At 33.4% G+C, this 18,356-nt stretch overlaps 1 protein-coding gene across 5 annotated transcripts in view; it reads right to left on the bottom strand.

The window, feature by feature from the left end:
- The window catches only part of VPS54 (VPS54 subunit of GARP complex), a 95,812-nt gene that overhangs the window by 43,066 nt on the left and 34,390 nt on the right, over positions 1 to 18,356 (bottom strand). For all 5 annotated transcript variants that reach the window (XR_004678555.1, XM_035001433.1, XM_035001434.1 and 2 more), the window contains 6 exons: positions 16,673 to 16,751; positions 15,059 to 15,093; positions 12,434 to 12,565; positions 9,993 to 10,378; positions 1,364 to 1,490; positions 302 to 409 (listed from right to left, as the gene is read on the bottom strand). Coding sequence is in view for 4 of the 5 variants with exons in the window: in XM_035001433.1 (XP_034857324.1) it covers positions 302 to 409; positions 1,364 to 1,490; positions 9,993 to 10,378; positions 12,434 to 12,565; positions 15,059 to 15,093; positions 16,673 to 16,751 (867 nt within the window). In the remaining variant the exon portion in view is untranslated. The remainder of the gene's footprint in view (positions 1 to 301; positions 410 to 1,363; positions 1,491 to 9,992; positions 10,379 to 12,433; positions 12,566 to 15,058; positions 15,094 to 16,672; positions 16,752 to 18,356) is intronic.

Here is an 18,356-nt window from a genome sequence, read left to right as displayed (position 1 = left end):
GGGCTTATATGAGAAAATGCTTATGATTCTAACTGAAATACATGTACAATTCAAAATCATATATAGTATGATAGCAACAATGAAAAACATCAGTAACAATTTACACTTAGAAATATTCTTAAAGTGATAATCTTTTGGCTGGTAAGACTATTTTTTCTCCTATATTTCCATATTTTGAGTTTTTAAATAAATGAGAAAATGTTACTATTATAACTGCATATATTATCACTAGGATCATGTAAAAATGAACTTAATAAAAAGATTCTAGACCAAAATATATTAAATAAAAACATACAATTACCTGTTTAATGATATTCTTTGCTGTAATAATCATTTCTTCACTATAGATTTCTAAAAAATTAAGTTTTCTTTGTTTTAAAAGTCCAAATACAAGAGATACAAGTCTTTCCTATTAAAATAAACACATGGAATTTCACAATTTAAATATAAAATAATCTCACTCAGAAGTAGAAATATTGAACATCATGGCTTTTATTATTTGATCCTCAGACCGCTATCCTACATATGATATTTTCTAGAAGCCTTAAAAAAAAAAACCCTTTCAGAGTAATCTTGTCATCAGATTACTGGAGTCACTGTTTTAAGACAGGTCAATCCTAATGTACTATAGTGAATCAAATGAAGCTGGTTTGGGGGCAAAACAATTAAGTACATTTGGCCTAGTTTCAACAAGTAGTTAGAAAGTATCCTTCTCAAACCCTGATGACCTATAAATACTCGATGAGCCCTGTGCTTTTTAAGTTAGTGCGTCAAGAAGACTGAAATGATGACCTAGACTATTTGTGGAGGATGATCTACTAACACATACAAAAATCTCTTTACTTAGGCTGTTATCAGGGCTTCTGGATTCTTTACTAGTTCTTGGCAATAATCAGCATTAAAAAGTTAGCAGATAAGGGAAGCCTGAATATGATGTATTTGTATATGCATATGCATAAAACATGTTCATAACAGGGGCTCAGTGACTGTAAATGACTGATAAATTATTATATTGATCACTTTTATAAAAGACATACTCTAATACATACACATGGATATATGTTAATTCATCCTTTATCTATATTTTAAACTTGGTTTGTAAGTTATATAAGACCTCACTTTAAATCCAATTTCTAATTAAGGTATAAAATTATTCTCTAACTTCACAGGATAATGAACAATTATGGGGCTTGCTAAAGTCACATAGTTAGTGAAGGACTTCATAAAAGTGTGATTGAGTTTGAAACTTTAAGATAATTTTGCTGACTATAATCTGAGAAGAAAGAATGTGTTCTAAACTAAGACTGTTAGGAATTAACACTAAGCAATGACATCAATTTCATCCACAGTTCAAAGCACATACCTCTTCTAAAATTTGACAATCGTCTTCCAGTGGTCTGTTTAAGTCACTGTGAGAATAAGTAGAAAATTCTGCAATCATCATTTTATCTATCAGTTTTTCTAATTCACAAAGTTGTGATCCCAAATGCCTACAAAGGAAGAGGAAAATGTCACATATATTCATTAAAAACCCAATTTGCTCCACAATCAAGGAAACTAGTTGGCAAAACTTTTCTAGCTGACAGTATTTGTGCAATAATGTGATATTTGAGTAAAATGGAATCTGTTAACTTAACAAAAATAACTGTGATAGTTTCATATCATCTGTCAAATTCTTTTTTTCTTTACATGTTTAACCTCCAAACACTTAAATGTATTGTAGAAAACATGGTTTAGGAATTTCATGACTGCTTTTTTTGTCTGCTTTTCACAGACAAACTATTCAGATATTCTAAGTCTTCCTAATTAACCATTTACTGAATAGCAATGTCAGCAGCTCCCCAGCCATTCATTTATACCACAAATACAAGTGCCTACTATGGCCCTATCGGGGAGGATATAAATACCTGAAGGACTACAGGGACAGACTGACTCAATTCAATCTCTGTTATGAACTCAGAGTTAATGTGCAATTTCCCTCAGGTCATTATACTGAAAGTCAATAAAACACAAGATTGAAAATATAAAAATACTAAGCAACAGTCTATCCTTAGAACTTTTTCTCATAAAATATAATGTTCCTTTTTAATCTACTTCTAATATTTATAGATCCTACACAGGATTGGAGAAGGACTCTAATCAGATGGGCAAAGTTGTGTGGGTGGTTAAGGCAATATAGTTTACTAACAGGATTTGGAACAACTTCCCTAGAGAAAGCATGCAGTATCCAAATGACAAGAATAATCCCATGCAGTCCCTGCTCAGGAGAGCCCTAAGGATCACCGACCTTCATATATGAAGGGATCTTTACCATACAATCTAACAGCTTCATAAAAACAATGGGTAATCTAGTTGGTCCAAAGTATTTCAAAAATTAAGTGAAATAGGCCAATGAGAAATCTGTTTATATAAAAAATTTTTATTTTATTTTATTTTATTTATTTATCCGACAGAGAGGTAGAGAGAGAGCACAAGTAGGCAGAGCAGCAGGCAGAGAGAGATGGAGCAGCAGACTCCCTGCTGAGCAGGGAGCCCAATACAGGGCTCGATCCCAGGACCCCAGGACCATGACCTGAGCCGAAGGCAGACACTTAACCGACTGAGCCACCCAGGCGCCCCTAAATATTATAAAAAAATTTTTAAAGCTCTATTTTTGGTGCAATTTCAAAACATGTATATTTAAATGTCTAAATTTCAATTTTATCTTAAATTTAGACATTATTGATAAAAAGCATTTAAAATATATATATATATATATATATGCCATTTACCTGAACAACTAATGTCAGAAACTGTCTTTAGTAAGATCAGATACAGCACATTTTTAAAGACTAAAATCATGTGACCTTTTAGACAGAGCCATTGTTCTTATATAAACAGCATATTTAGTAAGCAGTTTAGTGATAATTTTGAAAAACATCTGATAAGTGAAATAACATATAAACTTGCATTTTGCAATATGAAAATTGTATTTCTTATAGCTAATTAGAAGACTAATAAAATTCTCATAAATGGCATCAACATCTCACAATAAACTAACTTCGAACATACTAGTACAAACTAAAACATTGCCGTAAGGGAAATTTAGCAGGGTCTAGCAAAATTACATAGGCAATTAACCTTTGACCTAGGAATCTCACTTCTTGATATCTGTCTCAAAGATACACTCAAAAATACAAAAAGAACATACATTCATTGCAGCACTGTTCATAATTGCAAAGGAATAGAAACCACACAAATATTGACCAATGAGAGCTAGCTGACTATATTATAACAGACACTATACACTTTTAAAAGAATTGAGGAATACCAATGAATATACTATATACTGCTAAGCAGCAGTTTCTCAATCTTTTTGTTTTTTCACTGTTGCCCCAAGTCCTTTTAGACATTTTTATTCCTAATCACCCCACACATATACTTAATATCACAAACATAGTGTATATCTGTTTATGTACCTTGGCCTTTTGGAGGGCCACAAGCCACTATAACATCCGATTTTTTTTCACCCTTCAAGAACCAATTCTTGTCCTATTGAGGCTATATATCTATAGCCTCAATGGAGGCTATCACCTATCTTAGGTTGACAGCCCCCACTGAGAAGGCAGACTGTAGAGTGATCTCCAGGGTATACTGTAAAGGTGAAAACAGCAAGGCAGAGAAAAGTAATACAGTATACTAATGCTTATCTAAGATGAGGGACAGAGAGATGGCTGGATGTATGACAGGTAAATATAAATTAAAACTTTTTAAAATGGTGACTTATAGGGTAGGTAGGAAGGAAAGAACCAGAAAGAAGTTAAATTTCTTTGAATATCCTTTGTTTCAGAGATTTGACTTTGGAACCACTCAACTACTTAACATAGTTATGGCACAACATTATATTTAAAAACTTCAACCCTTAAATATCAAAAGTAGATGAAACAAACGAACTTAACTGCACATCAAGTTAGCATCAAATGTATACAAAGAGGAATTATTTCAAGTAACTTTAAAACATAGAAATTTATCCATTTATCCCACAAGGCTATAGCTTGAGGAAAAGAAGAGAAAGAAATCCTCCATGTTTGCAGCAATAATACGTTAGTTCTGAGAGCACTCTATGTATCCTGTGGGATACGGCAAATGAGTAATTATGTTATAGGGTCATTAGGAGCCATGGTTTTCAGCCTGTATACATATATAAGATTAAAGTAAAAACTTTATGGCCCTGAATTTAAATTGGAAATATCAATACAAACTCATAGTTTTTCTTTAAAAAGGAAAACCTATTTTCTAGCTCTGTCCACTACAAAGGCCTAGAGATAATGACCAATCTAATAGCAAGGAACACCTCTGGTACCCAGACTGTAATTTCTAAATACCATTTCCTACTAAAAGAAACTACTGCTCCTTAGAAAAATGGTGGATTACAAGTCTGAGACAGAAAATGTATAATATGAACATCTAATCATAACACAAAGTAAGAAAACTATCAATCAAAAGCTCCTGGAATCACGTAAAATGCCACAAAAATGAACTTGAGGAGGTTCCTACAAAAGACATAACAATCTGAATGTCGACAAAAATAAAAACAGCAAAAAACTTAAATACTTCCAATATATGTAAATTCATGTGTTTATAAAAATGTATTTTTTCAAAATCATCAGTTACCTTTGGAACATGCTAGATTTTCAATTCGTTACTTTTAAAACTGCTAAATTAAAAAAAAGGAATCTAGATTTTATCCTGCCTCTCCTTGTAAGAACTGTCCTTAAGTGTTACCAAATTGTTATGGAGAAATATCACTTTACAGAACTATTCTAATTAATAAATAAGGAAGTATAGAATTAGAATATTGTTATTATATGTAACCCATAATGAGATGATAAATCTAGGCAATGACCATCAAATGGCTGCTAATATCATAAAAAGAGAGACAACCAGATATATACCTCTTTTTTTGGGGGGGCGGATTTGGAATCTGATCCCTTACTTAAATATAAATGCCTTAGTGAAATGTTACAATAATATCATCTCTTTTGCTGAGATAAAATAAGTATTTGTATATTTTATGTTTCAGAGGTAGAATTTAGTGATTCATCAGTTGCATATAATACCCTCTGCTCATTATATCAAGTGTCCTCCTTAAGCCCATCACCCACCTAACACTGCCTATCCCCTCCCCTAGATATATGCCTTTTGGCTGAAATACACACCACTACCTATTAGGTGCTCCTGCCAAAAAGTAAACCTTAAATCTAATCAAGCCTTTAAGTCTAACTACCAGTTTATAGAAAATATAGGCAAAAGAAAAACATGCTAAACCTGGGGATGCAGTCGGCAAAATCCAGACTGTGAAAAGCTTTATAAGATAAATACCTCAATTTCTTCAGTAAATATCTTGAAAGGGAGAAAATGAGAAGAATGGGGAAGTATATATCAAAAGGTATTGATATATATCAACCAAAAAAAAAAAAAAGAAATGTATCAACCAATCACAATGTATAGAATTATTTGGATCCTGATTTCAATAAACACATTATAAAAAATAAATCTGAGACAAAATTTGAATGACTAGCTTTTTGAAAATATGAATATTATGTTGTAAAATATTTTTATCTTTCCAAGATACATAATGAAATATTTGCTAATGAAGTAGAATGATGTTTTGGATTTGTTTCAAAATAAACTAGTACGGCGGATAGAAAAGACAAAGTTGGCTGTGAGTTGATAACTCACAGGTGATACACGATTTACCCAGCTTCATACAACTCTCTTCATATAATTTCCTATTTCTGTGTATGTTTGAATTTTCAATAAGTTTTTTAAAACGCAGCAAGAGTAAGACATAAATCTACACATTACTTTAATGGTTCTCAATTGATTATTATGAAGATCATAGATTCCTTTTCAACACAGACTAAAGGTTAACACTCAGGAATATGTCACCTTCAGGTATGAACAGTCTTCAACAAATCCCAACAAAGAATTATGGTGAGAATCTAAATGACAATATCTACTGATGTTTGGGCATCAGAATAATAAAACTGTCATTTTGGCATAACTTAAATTTGAGGTTCTATATGACTCAGATACTACATTAAATAACTCAGTAGCTTCATTTTACGTATTCTTAAATTAATTTTAAAGTCCAATAAATACAATAAAAAAGAACAGATATAAATCTCAATACTAACACCAAATAGTATTTATTATGTAATCACAGGTATATAATATATAAAGATTTGTCTAAACAAATCCTTAAACAAAATTCCCAGAATTATAATGTTCTACAAGAGTCACCTATTTATCTTTACTCTATTTTTTTTACATTCTTGATGACTTTTGACAATAGATGCAATAATGGCCTGCACATTATTAACCACATCAAAAATATTTAATAGATAAATGTGCTAACAGTTTAAAATTATGTATACTAATAATCACATACTGTAATTTAGAATGATAAATCTACTGAAACAACAAGTAACGAAAATACCACAGTCTGAAAAAAGTATTTAGGTTCATTTATCTAGCTAAATAAGCTGGAACAATTCCAATACTTTCTACTCTGATATGTCTCAGTGTGTACATTAATTCAGACCTTCTAGTAAGTTGTATGTTCACTACCACGACTGTTGTGCTGCTTTTATCAGAGAAACTTATATATCAGTCAACTGTACTGTAATACTAGTTTCATCAAATAGCAGCACATCGGCTTTTTGACTTTATCCCAGAGCATACAATGCAGATGTCTTCTTACTATATTGTTTTGAAGATCTAAATTATGGGAGATTATATCAGGATCAAAGATTATGTTACTTTTTTATAACTTCCAATAATAAAAATCCCTTAAGTGGAATCCCAAGGTGACCTCTGATGAACGAAATCATAATAAGCTGGAACTTATAATTAACTCTGTTTTCCACCTTTTCTCCCCCCAACCCCAGAAAAAAAGGAAAAAAAGTCTTATGACTAGAAAACAAACTAGTTTCATTAATTGTTATCAATTACTATGGTAGGTCCTGGCTCAGTGAACCTATAACTCAACTGCCAACTTATAACCCGATTGCCCACGATTTAACATCTACTGCACTATAAAATCAGCACTGATGTTCAGAGTGATTTTTTTGAGGTCCTATAAATCCTCAAGCAAATATATTAAAAAGCATACATAGCTCTCAGGTCAGATGAGACCTGGATTGAATCTCAACTCTACTGTTTTAGAACTTGCTGTATGACCTGGAGCAAGTTATCTAATAAGACTTTCTATGCTTCAGTTTCCTTATCTATTAAAATGAGGATAAGATTACTTATCTTATAGAGGTTTTTTGGGGGGTGGAGGGGGCCAAATAACATATGTAACATACTTTGCACAGTACCTGGTAGAGAGAACAATTCAAAAGGTGCTCTTAGGTTTTATAGTGGTGGTGGTTACAGAATAATGGTGGTAGTAAGTAGTAAGGGAAAAAAAAGTTAACAACAATGAAAACTGAAAGTTTCTACATAAACCTTTACAATAAGAAAGAGCAAATAACACTATATCCCTGAATTTCAAAGTAACTGAAGATTTTCTATTTCAAAATCTGCAAGATACCAAGGTTCAGATATTTGTTAGGCCCACAGTGAGACTTCTGTATTACATCTGCACTTGAATGTCCTTACCTCAGCATCACAATTAAGATAGTGTGTATTGTAGGACTCTTGCCTACTTATCAGCATTAGTGATGTAAACTGTGTTCTTAGTTTATTAAAATGATTATGCCCAATGCAGGGCTCGATCCCAGGACCCCACTGGGATCATGACCTGAGCTGAAGGCAGACACTTAACTGACTGAGCCACCCAGGTGCCACCAATCTTTATTTCTCAGGGCTATCCTATTCAGAGGATAAAAACACTCTATAGAATCAGCTCCCAATATCTATCAACATTCATAATATTAGTGAAATCAAGTGAAAGACAACTTCTGTCATTACAGAAGTCAATTTTTCTAAAGTAGTGACAAAATTAGTGTTTATTTTAAAAATATATTCCAGGGTCCCTGGGTGGCTCAGTCAGTTAAGCATCAGATTCTTGGTTTCAGCTCAGGTCATGATCTCAGCCTCGTGAGACTGAGCCCCACGTAGGGCTCTGCACTCGGCACAGAGTCTCTTTGTCCCTCTCCTTCCCCCTTCTGCATCACCCCACTCTCTTTCTCTAATAAATAAATAAAATCTTTAAAAAAATAAAAATAACCTGGGTGGTTCAGTCAGTTAAGCATCTGCCTTCAGCTCAGGTCATGATCCCAGGGTCCTGCATCAGGCTCCCTGCTTAGCGGGGAGTCTGCTTCTCTCCCTCTGCCCCTCTCCCCCAACCCCTGCTTGTGTGCTCTCTCAAATAAATAAAATCTTTTTAAAAAATTAAAAATTAAAAATATAAAAATATATTCCATTCATTCAAAAAACAGAAATATTTAAAATTTCAGAGGTAAAAGGGAAACTAAAAATCATTTTGTCCATGCTAGGAAACCAAAGTAGGCTTCAAAGAACTATGATCCACCCAAAATTAATTGTAAAATTTTAGGTACAGGTATATTTTTATGGAAAGACGATCTAATCAACAGCTTTCAATGGATTCTCAAAGAGGCTTGTGACTCAAACTTTTTCTGTAGACATCCAAATCTAGATTAGGTTCCTCCCCTAAGGTTAGAGCTCCATAATAATCTGTACATTCATCATCATACAGTATTGCACTGTATGATGACAACACAGTCATTTCTGTCTCCTTCCTTCTGCCAAATAAATTGTAAAAACAGAGTAGAGAGCATCTCTGCTTTGTTCATGACCATATTCCCAGTAATCTGCCTGGTGTCTGATATGTAAAGGTGATCAATAACCATTTCTTGAATGAATGAATCAATCATTTATGTCATTAAATTTGGGCCACCTTTTAAAAAATGCATTCTAAATAAATATTCCAATTACCTATCCTTAGTCAACAAGAATTTATAATTCAGTTAAATTTATTTTGAAGCTAACTTTTCCAGAATGTATTAAATATCTATTAAGTTACAGAACACATCTTCCATACAACTTCTTTATTGTCACTTAGTAGTATAAGGTTTGGATGGGTTTTCCAGGAGAGGGACTTCTACAAGGATATTGCAAGCCTGCTTAACTGAATGAAATTTTGATGACCTGTACCTGGTTTATCTATAAATTAAACATTTTGACATGCTCTCACATAAAATAACTAAAACCCAGGGGCATGTGGATGGCTCAGTTGTTAAGCGTCTGCCTTTGGCTCAGGTCAGGATCCCAGGGTCCTGGGATCGAGCCCTGCACTGGGCTCCCTGCTCAGCGGGAAGCCTGCTTCTCCCTTTCCCACTCCCCCTGCTTGTGTTCCCTCTTTCGCTCTCTCTGTGTCAAATAAAAAAAAATAAAAATAACTAAAATGCTAATGTTAAAAATATTTTCAAAATAAGAACGTAGGAAAAATTGGGTGTTTTCCATCACCAAATGGAATTTTTTGCAATGTGATAAACACTGCACATGAGAATTTTAATAATTATCGAATAATGATTGTTATATACAAATATAATAATTACATTATTAAATAATTATTTAATAATTATTAAATTTAAAACCTATCAAGAACTTTTAAAATGAATTTAATTTTAGATATACTGGTATTCCTTCCTGCACCTTGATCTACTAACTTGACACAAAACTATTTCAACATTTTGGAAATGTTATTTTCAAAGTTGTGACTGGCCTTTCATTAGTACCATCTACCAGAAAATTTAATTTTGTTTCTCCATTCAAATGTTTCTGTAAATACTGGTCCTTACAGTTTTTGTATTGCTAAGACTAAAATATCACAATGATAACATTACTAAACAGATCAGTCTGTAACAAAAATATTCATGTAACTTACATACATTCACACTTCCCCAGCTAACATTATACACTAAAATTTATTCTTTAAAAACTTCTAACATTATTTCTAAAAGCTTACTTAAAGGACATACCGGAAGCTGTGAATGCCCTGAAGTTCCTGCTGTAGAACCTCTTGTGTTGTTGCTATTAAGTCCAATGCTCCAACAAATTCAGAAGTGGATAACAACACCTGTACTGTAGGCTGAGTCTGGTGTACAGTGGCCATTAACTTGAGTTTATTGTACACTTTAACACAATTGTTTCTGGTAAGTGCCAGTCTTAAAATGTGTAGTGATCCTTCACACATTACTTTATCAATCTGTGCAATTTTATCTCGAAGCATCTTTACAGCCTGGGAAGTTTTCTTGAGGTAGTCCTGCAATTCGTGTTGAGAGGTCATTGCATGAAAAAATGCTTCAGAACGTAGAGAGATCTGGTGAGCAATGTTTACTTCCACAATATCCAGATAATGGCTCAGCTTAAGAAGGAAAAAAAAAAATCATGGAGTATTAGAAGATTACCTTCTTTGACTATCCAAATACTTTCTGAAAATGATACAGGATTTCTACATATATCTTAAATCCTATTGAATGAACTATTTGATTATGGGATTCTTGATATTGGGCATAATAAAATGGAAGGGAGGTGAAACGTTAATAAACGTAAGACAAAAGAGTAGAAGAAGCCGATTAACCTTCTTCCTCTGCTCCTGCTATTACCGCCCTCCAAACACCAACTACTTTCTAGAAAGTAAGAGTACCCCACAATAATCTGAGATTATAATCTAGTTTCAGAAGTTCTAAAATCTGAGAGAGAATGATTTCCTTAATCCCCGCACCAACACACATCACTCATCTGACTAAAAGTTTATTATAGTTACATTTATTGACCTCTTCCTTCTATATACCAGGCACTGGTATTTTATATACATAATTTTCTAGTTTTAACAATCTTAGAATTCAGGTATTAGTATTCTTATTTTACAGATGAGGAAATTGAGGCTCAGAGACATTAAATACTTTGAATAAAGTCATGTGGTTAGTAAGTGGCAAAACTAAAATTTGAACCTAAGTCTGTCTGACCCAAAAACTGAAGCTCTTTCTACTCTGCCACTCTGCCTCAAAAGAATCTGTGAAAGACAGATTCATGATCTGGTCACAAATTATAGAAAATACTAGAATTCATTGGGATGTTTTTTCAAGGCTGCTTACTTTACATTTCAAAAATTATTCTTTTATCAATTTATAAAACTCAGTTTATTTCCAATATACTTTCCTCTTAAAAGGTTGACAAATGCCTTAAAAGAGTTCATACATACTTTATTTGTAACACAACCAAGATTAATTCCTAGAGCAACATATATTAAATATGCTTTCTAATTTCAAATATGGACTCCTAAAACTTGATTTGCCTTTTCTTCCTTTCTAATTGCATATGCATTTTTTGGGCTACATTATCTTTCCATTTCTCTCCCACTTTTTAAACTTTTAGATTCTTCAACCTATAGCTCAAACTTTAGGCATTATCTCTCAACATCTCTGAGTCCTTTCCCACTTTCCTCTTGTGATTGAGTTCTAGTTTCAAAGCATTGTGGTCTGAAAATATGCAGGGAATGATCCCAATCTTTTGATACCAGTTGAGATCTGATTTGTGACCTAGGATGTGATCTATTGTGGAGAATGTTCCATAGGCACTAGAGAAGAATGTGCATTCTGTTGCTTTGGGATGGAATGTTCTGAATATATCTGTGAAGTCCATTTGGTCCAGTGTGTCATTTAAAGTCTTTATTTCCTTGTTGATCTTTTGCTTAGATGATATGTCCATTTCAGTGAGGGGGGTGTTAAAGTCCCCTACTATTATTATATTGTTGCCGAAGTGTTTCTTTGATTTTGTTATTAACTGGCTTATATAATTGGCTGCTCCCATGTTAGGGGCACAGATATTTACAATTGTTAGATCTTGTTGGATAGACCCTTTAAGTATGATACAGTGTCCTTCCTCATCTCTTATTATATATGATATAGTGTCCTTCCTCATCTCTTATTATAGTCTTTTAAACCAAAAACTATAGTATTGTATTTTTAATACAATTTTTAATACAATACTGTATTTTTCAACTATCGTATTTTTGCTTCAAAATAATCATCCTTGCGATGTGGAAATAAGGAAAAATGATACCTCAGCAAGAGTTGATTTTCCATGCTTCACTCATAAAGAATACAAAATTAGCCAATATATTGTTTGGGATAAATGTAAAGCAATTAATTGTGTTATCTAATACATCCTTTAAACTGAAATTCCATCAACTGCTATTTTAGATAAGAAGCACTCCAACAATGAGCTTTTCCTTTTTCACCAGCACTTGTTTTCCATTGAATCAAATGCTTTTACTTTATCAGTTAAGATTTGAAGGCAGTAACAATAAAAATGAAATTAAAATAGCCCTTACTAAATAACTAAATCAGAACCCACACAAAGGTACTACTTAACTAGAATATAGTTTTCTACATGGAAAGAGTAAAAAAGAAATTACCTTTTCTTGCAGCAACTTCGAGGAAGCTGCATCACGATTTCCTTTTCCACCAGCAGTATTAAAATGAGACCATGGTAAAACTGAATTAAAAGTTAAGGAATCGTCCAAGGCAAAATCTGGTTTCATAAAAATCTATTAAAAAATGTATTTTCCTCAATTAGATAAACATTTTTTTACATCCATTATCCCTTCAAACATCATAAGACCATTAAACAATGATTAACTTGGACCTGAAGCATAAACAGCAAAAGCCAGTGATGATACGTTGATTTACACAAAAATCTGTATAAAAAATGTATAAATAGTGTTTCATCAAGCTAAAAATACTCATGAAAGATAGAAAATTGTTTTTTGTCTTTACCAATGGAGGTGATCATTCCATTACTATGTAATCAAATTCACTAATGCAGTCCCACCAGGCACACACCAAAGGGAGATGGATATCTCTTATCCCCAAATTTCTATATTAGTTCCCACTCACAGTAGTTTTTAAAAAATGCCAAATATCAAATTCTCTGTATTTATATTTCTACTTTCTCCTGCTTAAAATGCTTTCAAAATTAGTTTTGTAGATAGACATATACTAAGTTTTAAAACCAAAACAAATTCAATTCTATGAAAAGATCACTCTTTCCTTTACATACCACATCCATCTGGGCATAAAGTCCTACCCATTGTATTTTCTATAAATAAGACTTGAATGCTCTCTCTCCTCTACATCTATAGCATTTCGTCGGTGCAGCTCTTCATTATCTCTGGATTACAGTAAATGGCTATTTATTCATGTCCTTCCTCAATCTCTTCCCTATACCGCTGTCAGATGTACTTTTAAAATGTAAGTATAAATGAATTAACTTCTCTGTTTAAATCTCTCAATGGATTCCCATGACCTAAGGACCAAACTCTTTAGAATGGCATCAAAGGCCCTTCATTTTTTTTTAACTCCCTCACCAATTTGTATTTTGCCACTCCCACTATTTACAAGTTACATTCTAGCAATACTCAACTTCCATATCCTCTTGTGCTTAATTATCTTTGTACATGCTTTCAGCCTAAAATGCCTTTCCTGCTTATTTTCTTAGAGAATACCACCAAATCAAAAGGGCAAACATTATCTCTGTATGAACACTTACCCCATCTCTGAACACATCAGTCGCCCCATCTCTGAATTTAAGTACATATGCCACATATATTTATGTATCTCATACTTCACAAAAATTATTTATTGAATATATGTATCGCCCCCTGGAGATCATATGTTTCTTTAAGACTGGATTTATAGCTAATTAATCTTTGTATCTCCAGTACCTAGCATAAGGCCTGAAACATGGTTTAACTTAATTTCTATGCTATATTTTATTATATTTACTGATCCATTTTATCTATATCCAAAAATTAGTATAAAGTGATAGGGAAAAACTAACTAGGGGCATGAGTGTATTTTCTAGTCCCTGCTTTAGTATAATTAAAAGTACTGATTAATTCAATGAATATTTACTGATGATGTAACCCTTATGCTAGGCACTAAGGGGGAAACAAAGATAAATTATTACATAGGTCCTAATCCCAAGGATCTTTAGTCCAATGGTTGTGATAAAATATATACATAAATATCTTAAAAGAAGAAGAGTGACAAATGCCTTAAAAAGAAGGCACAAATCTACATTAAATACTATGGAAATTCAGCAAGGGGCCAATTATCTTCAGTTGGAAAGAAATGTATTCATGTAAAGTTGCCATTTAAGCAAGAGAATGTAAAGAAAGAATTAGATATGGGGAGGTGAGGAAAAGTCTTCCAGGCTAAAGGAACAGTGCAAGTAAAGAACAGAGCCTGCAAAATAGTTTGGCTGAAGTAAAGAATGTGTAAAAATTAGTAAGCAAAAGTTGAGTGTGACTATGATGGAAATGAATAATCAAGGGCCTTAAATGACAGAGTTTGAATTTTATTTTGTAGTAATCAACTACTTTAAAAATGACTGCCTTTTTGTTTCTGTCTGCTGTCTTTCTATGTCTTCTCACCTTAGAGAGCAGTTATCACAGACCTCTTAGAGAATCTAATTAATGCAATAGACTCTTTCCCCGGGGGGGAAGAAAACATCTATTACACATCTCTCTAAAATTTTTCATATAAAGGACATGTCTCTGAATAATTTGAAGGGGTAGTAACATCAATAAAATTCTTTCTCAGAATGGAGAGACTTAGGGCGCCTGGGTGGCTCAGTCATTAAGCGTCTGCCTTCAGCTCAGGTCATGATCCCAGGGTCCTGGGATGGAGCCCCGCATTGGGCTCCCTGCTCAGCGGGAAGCCTGCTTCTCCCTCTCCCACTCCCCCTGCTTGTGTTCCCTCTCTCGCTGTTTCTCTCTCTGTCAAATAAACAAAATCTTTAAAAAAAAAAAAAAGAATGGAGAGACTTAAACATATTTGTAGATTTCAGTAATGAAGAAGAAATTGATGATGACAAAACAAAGAAGAAAAGTGATGCACAAAGTCCCAGAACAGGCAAAGTGGTTAAAGTGTAAGAAAGTCAAATGAAAGCTTCTTATAAGGCAAAACTAAAGATACTAAAGATTATAAAAAATTAAAGATATTAAGAAGCAGTATTCTCATTTATTAAGCTTTGTTACCTTAGGTACTTGCTCCAGATCTGTCCTGGATTTATCTATTAAAAAAAGGAAAAGAGAAAATATGATTTTTTTTATACTTGTTTTCATTTTATTCCATAAAATATACTCACCAACTAGATCTCAGGTCCTTTCCAAAACTAACCTTCCTGGGTTGGACTCCATGCCTTCCTGCCTCTTCTGTGAGCGTGCTTCATCAAATACCCTGCCTCTGCCTCTTTCCATATCTTCAGCCTCTTCCCTTCTAATAGTTCCTCTCTGTGTATATACATGCTCAGTTCTCTTCCATTAAAACAAACCAAAAAAAAAAAAAAAAAAAAGATAAAGACAAAACCCAGGGCCTGGACTAGGCTGAGGCAAGGGAAGCCCTCCAGTACAAAACTTAAGGAAGCACTCACTCTCAGGTTATGCAAATGTGTCTCCTGCCTCATCTAGTGTTGACCATGCAAAAACATTCTTACACTCTGTTCTCTCAAAACCCTATAACTCAAATCCTCAAGTCATATTCACAGTGGTAGTCTCCATTTCTTTCTCTTGTACTCACTCTTTAATATATAGGATTGTGTTTTCTGTAATCACCACTTCAAGTCTGAATGCCCTCCGTAAGAGATCCTAAATTGTGAAATCCACAGAAACTTCTCAGTGTGTAAACTGATCATTACCACCAACTGACTGGCCACCAAAACCTGTGCTTTGATCTCTAATGTATCTCTCAAATGCTTAAATTCCTCTCCATCTTCATTATAACTGCTATTGGGGCCATATGATTTCTCACGTGTATTACTGCAATGGCTTCCAACCATCTCTTTGCCTCCAGTTTATCAACATCCTTAAATTTGTTTTCCACAACTGTTTTCACGGTGAAATGTATAATCATAAATCTGATGTCTGGTTAAAAATATTCTGTGGCTCTGTACAGCTTTTAGAAAAGAAAAATTCCTTAGCATGGCATACAAGGCTCTTCAGGATCTGACCCCCCTGCCTACTTCTTCAGCCTCACTTCTTACTCCCAGTAGAGCCAACATACTGAACTCTTGCAGTTCTTTGAACATGGTCTGTTCTTTTTTTTTTTTAATTTTGACTCTATTGCTTTGCATACATTGTTCCTTCTTCCTGGAAGGCCTTTTCCCCACATAAATCTTTCTCAGCAGCTAGTTTAGAACACAGGCAATCATCAACTCTAGAAGTTTTCTAAGGCTTAACAAATTAGGAGCTCTATACCATCTTGCCACGCTGAACTTACTGCTTGATATACAGGGCTTCAATTGTTGGTTTATTTATGTAACCCTACTCAGGAGACTATCAGCTTCTTGATGACAAGTGCTCTTTGTTACTCATCTATTTTTAAACAACAAGCAAAATACCAAGCACCCAGATGTTAAATAAATATTTGTTGAAATGAAGGATAACACTACAATGAGACCCACGGTTTTTCTCTTAAAAGCTTTTGGAAAAGATTACGATCATAGGCTATAAAAATCTCACTAAAAATAAAAATTATAGGTATAACAGCCATCAAGGTCCCAAAATTAAGATTTTGTTTGTTGATATTTATGCTATGCTACAAGTATCACATATTTAATCTCCACATTGTCTACAAATAGCACATATTCATACCATGAGTATATAAGAGAGTCCTGTCAAAGGTATCTTTAGAAGGACAAATATTCTTGCATCTCTCATGTATCTTCTCTCTCTATAAAAAGACAAATAACAAAATCAATGCTATGTAGCAATATGAATATTCAAAGCATCAAAATGTTTCACAAAAGAATATACCAAATTAGTTCTACAATTTTTAATGTGAAATCACTAGCCTCTTGAATTTAAACACAAATAAGTATGTTTAATAAACCAGTACAAGCTCTATGAACATCTATATGCTTATACTCATCCCATTTTACATAATTATAGTAAAATCTCCATAATTTTAGCATGAAGTGGGAATGCAAATAAAAAATCCTTATTTATAGAACAGAAATCAATTGAAAATAGTTTTTTAAAACAAGCAAGAAAATGTGAAAACCTATATACCTAAGACAGGTTATTAGTTGACACTGAGTCAAGAAAGAAAGAAAGAAAGAAAGAACGAAACCCTACACTGATTTCAGATTAGATGGTCACTAACAACAATTTTATCTTTTCAGAGATACCATAAATTAGGACACATAGGGAAAATGGAGAATGGAAAGGAAAAAACACTGAGCTAGTAGTGTTCAGAGTCCTAACAGCAACTGTGGCAGGAACTATAGGATTGTCTTCCAACATAGCTGTACCATTTTGCAGTCATACCCACAATGAATAAGAGTTCCTATCAGTCCACATTCTTGCCAGCATTTGGTGCCGTCAGTGTTCTGAATGTTTGTAATTCTGATAGATACATAACAACATCTCATTGTTGTTTTACTTTGCAATTCCCTAATGACGTATAATGTTAAGCATCTTTTCCTATGCTTATTTGCCAGCTGAATGTCTTCCTTCATGAGATGCCTGTTCATATCTTTTGTGCATTTTTTTATTATGGCAAATACATATAACATATATGCCTTTAAACTTACCACTTAAAACTCTTAGTGATGTTGACTATCATTCCATATACTTACCGGTCATTTTTACATCTTCTTTGGAAAAATGTCCACTCAAGTCCTTTTCCCATTTTTTAGTTGTGCTGTTCTGTTGAGTTTTAAGAGTTATTTGTGTATTTTGGATACCAATCCTTTATCATACAGTGTCTAGCCTGTATACATTCTTTTATTAGTGTCTTTCACAGAGAAGTTTTTAATTTTAACCAAGTCCAACTTCTCAATTTTTTGTTTCATGGATTGTGCTTTTGATGCCATTATCTAAAAAATTATCACCAAACTCAAAGTCATGTATTTTCTCCTATGTGATCTTCTAGTTTTACAATTTTGCATTTTACATTTAGAGCTACAATTCATATTGTGCTAATTTCTGTGAAAGGTATGGGTAGTCTGTATCTAGATTCTTTTTCTTCCCTTTTTTGGGGGGGGGTTGGGCAGGTATATGTCTAGTTGTTCCAGTACCATTTACTCAAAAGCTACTGAGTTACTTTTGTACCTTTGTCAAAAATCAGTTGATATATTTGTGTGGGTCTATTTCTGAGCTATTTTGTTGCTTTGATCTATATGTTGTCTATTCTTTCACCAATACCACACTGTCTATAGTACTATAACCTCACAGTAAGTCTTAAAGTCAATTAGTTGTCAGTCCTGCAACTTTGTTCTTCAATACTTTGTTGGCTATTCTCTTTTTCCTTCCTATATAAACTTTGGAATTAGTT

Source organism: Mirounga leonina, unplaced genomic scaffold, assembly GCF_011800145.1.
Source record: "Mirounga leonina isolate KUSES-001 unplaced genomic scaffold, KU_Mleo_1.0 Mir_125, whole genome shotgun sequence".
Lineage (NCBI taxonomy): Eukaryota > Metazoa > Chordata > Mammalia > Carnivora > Phocidae > Mirounga > Mirounga leonina.
This window is presented reverse-complemented; position numbering and strand designations above follow the sequence as displayed.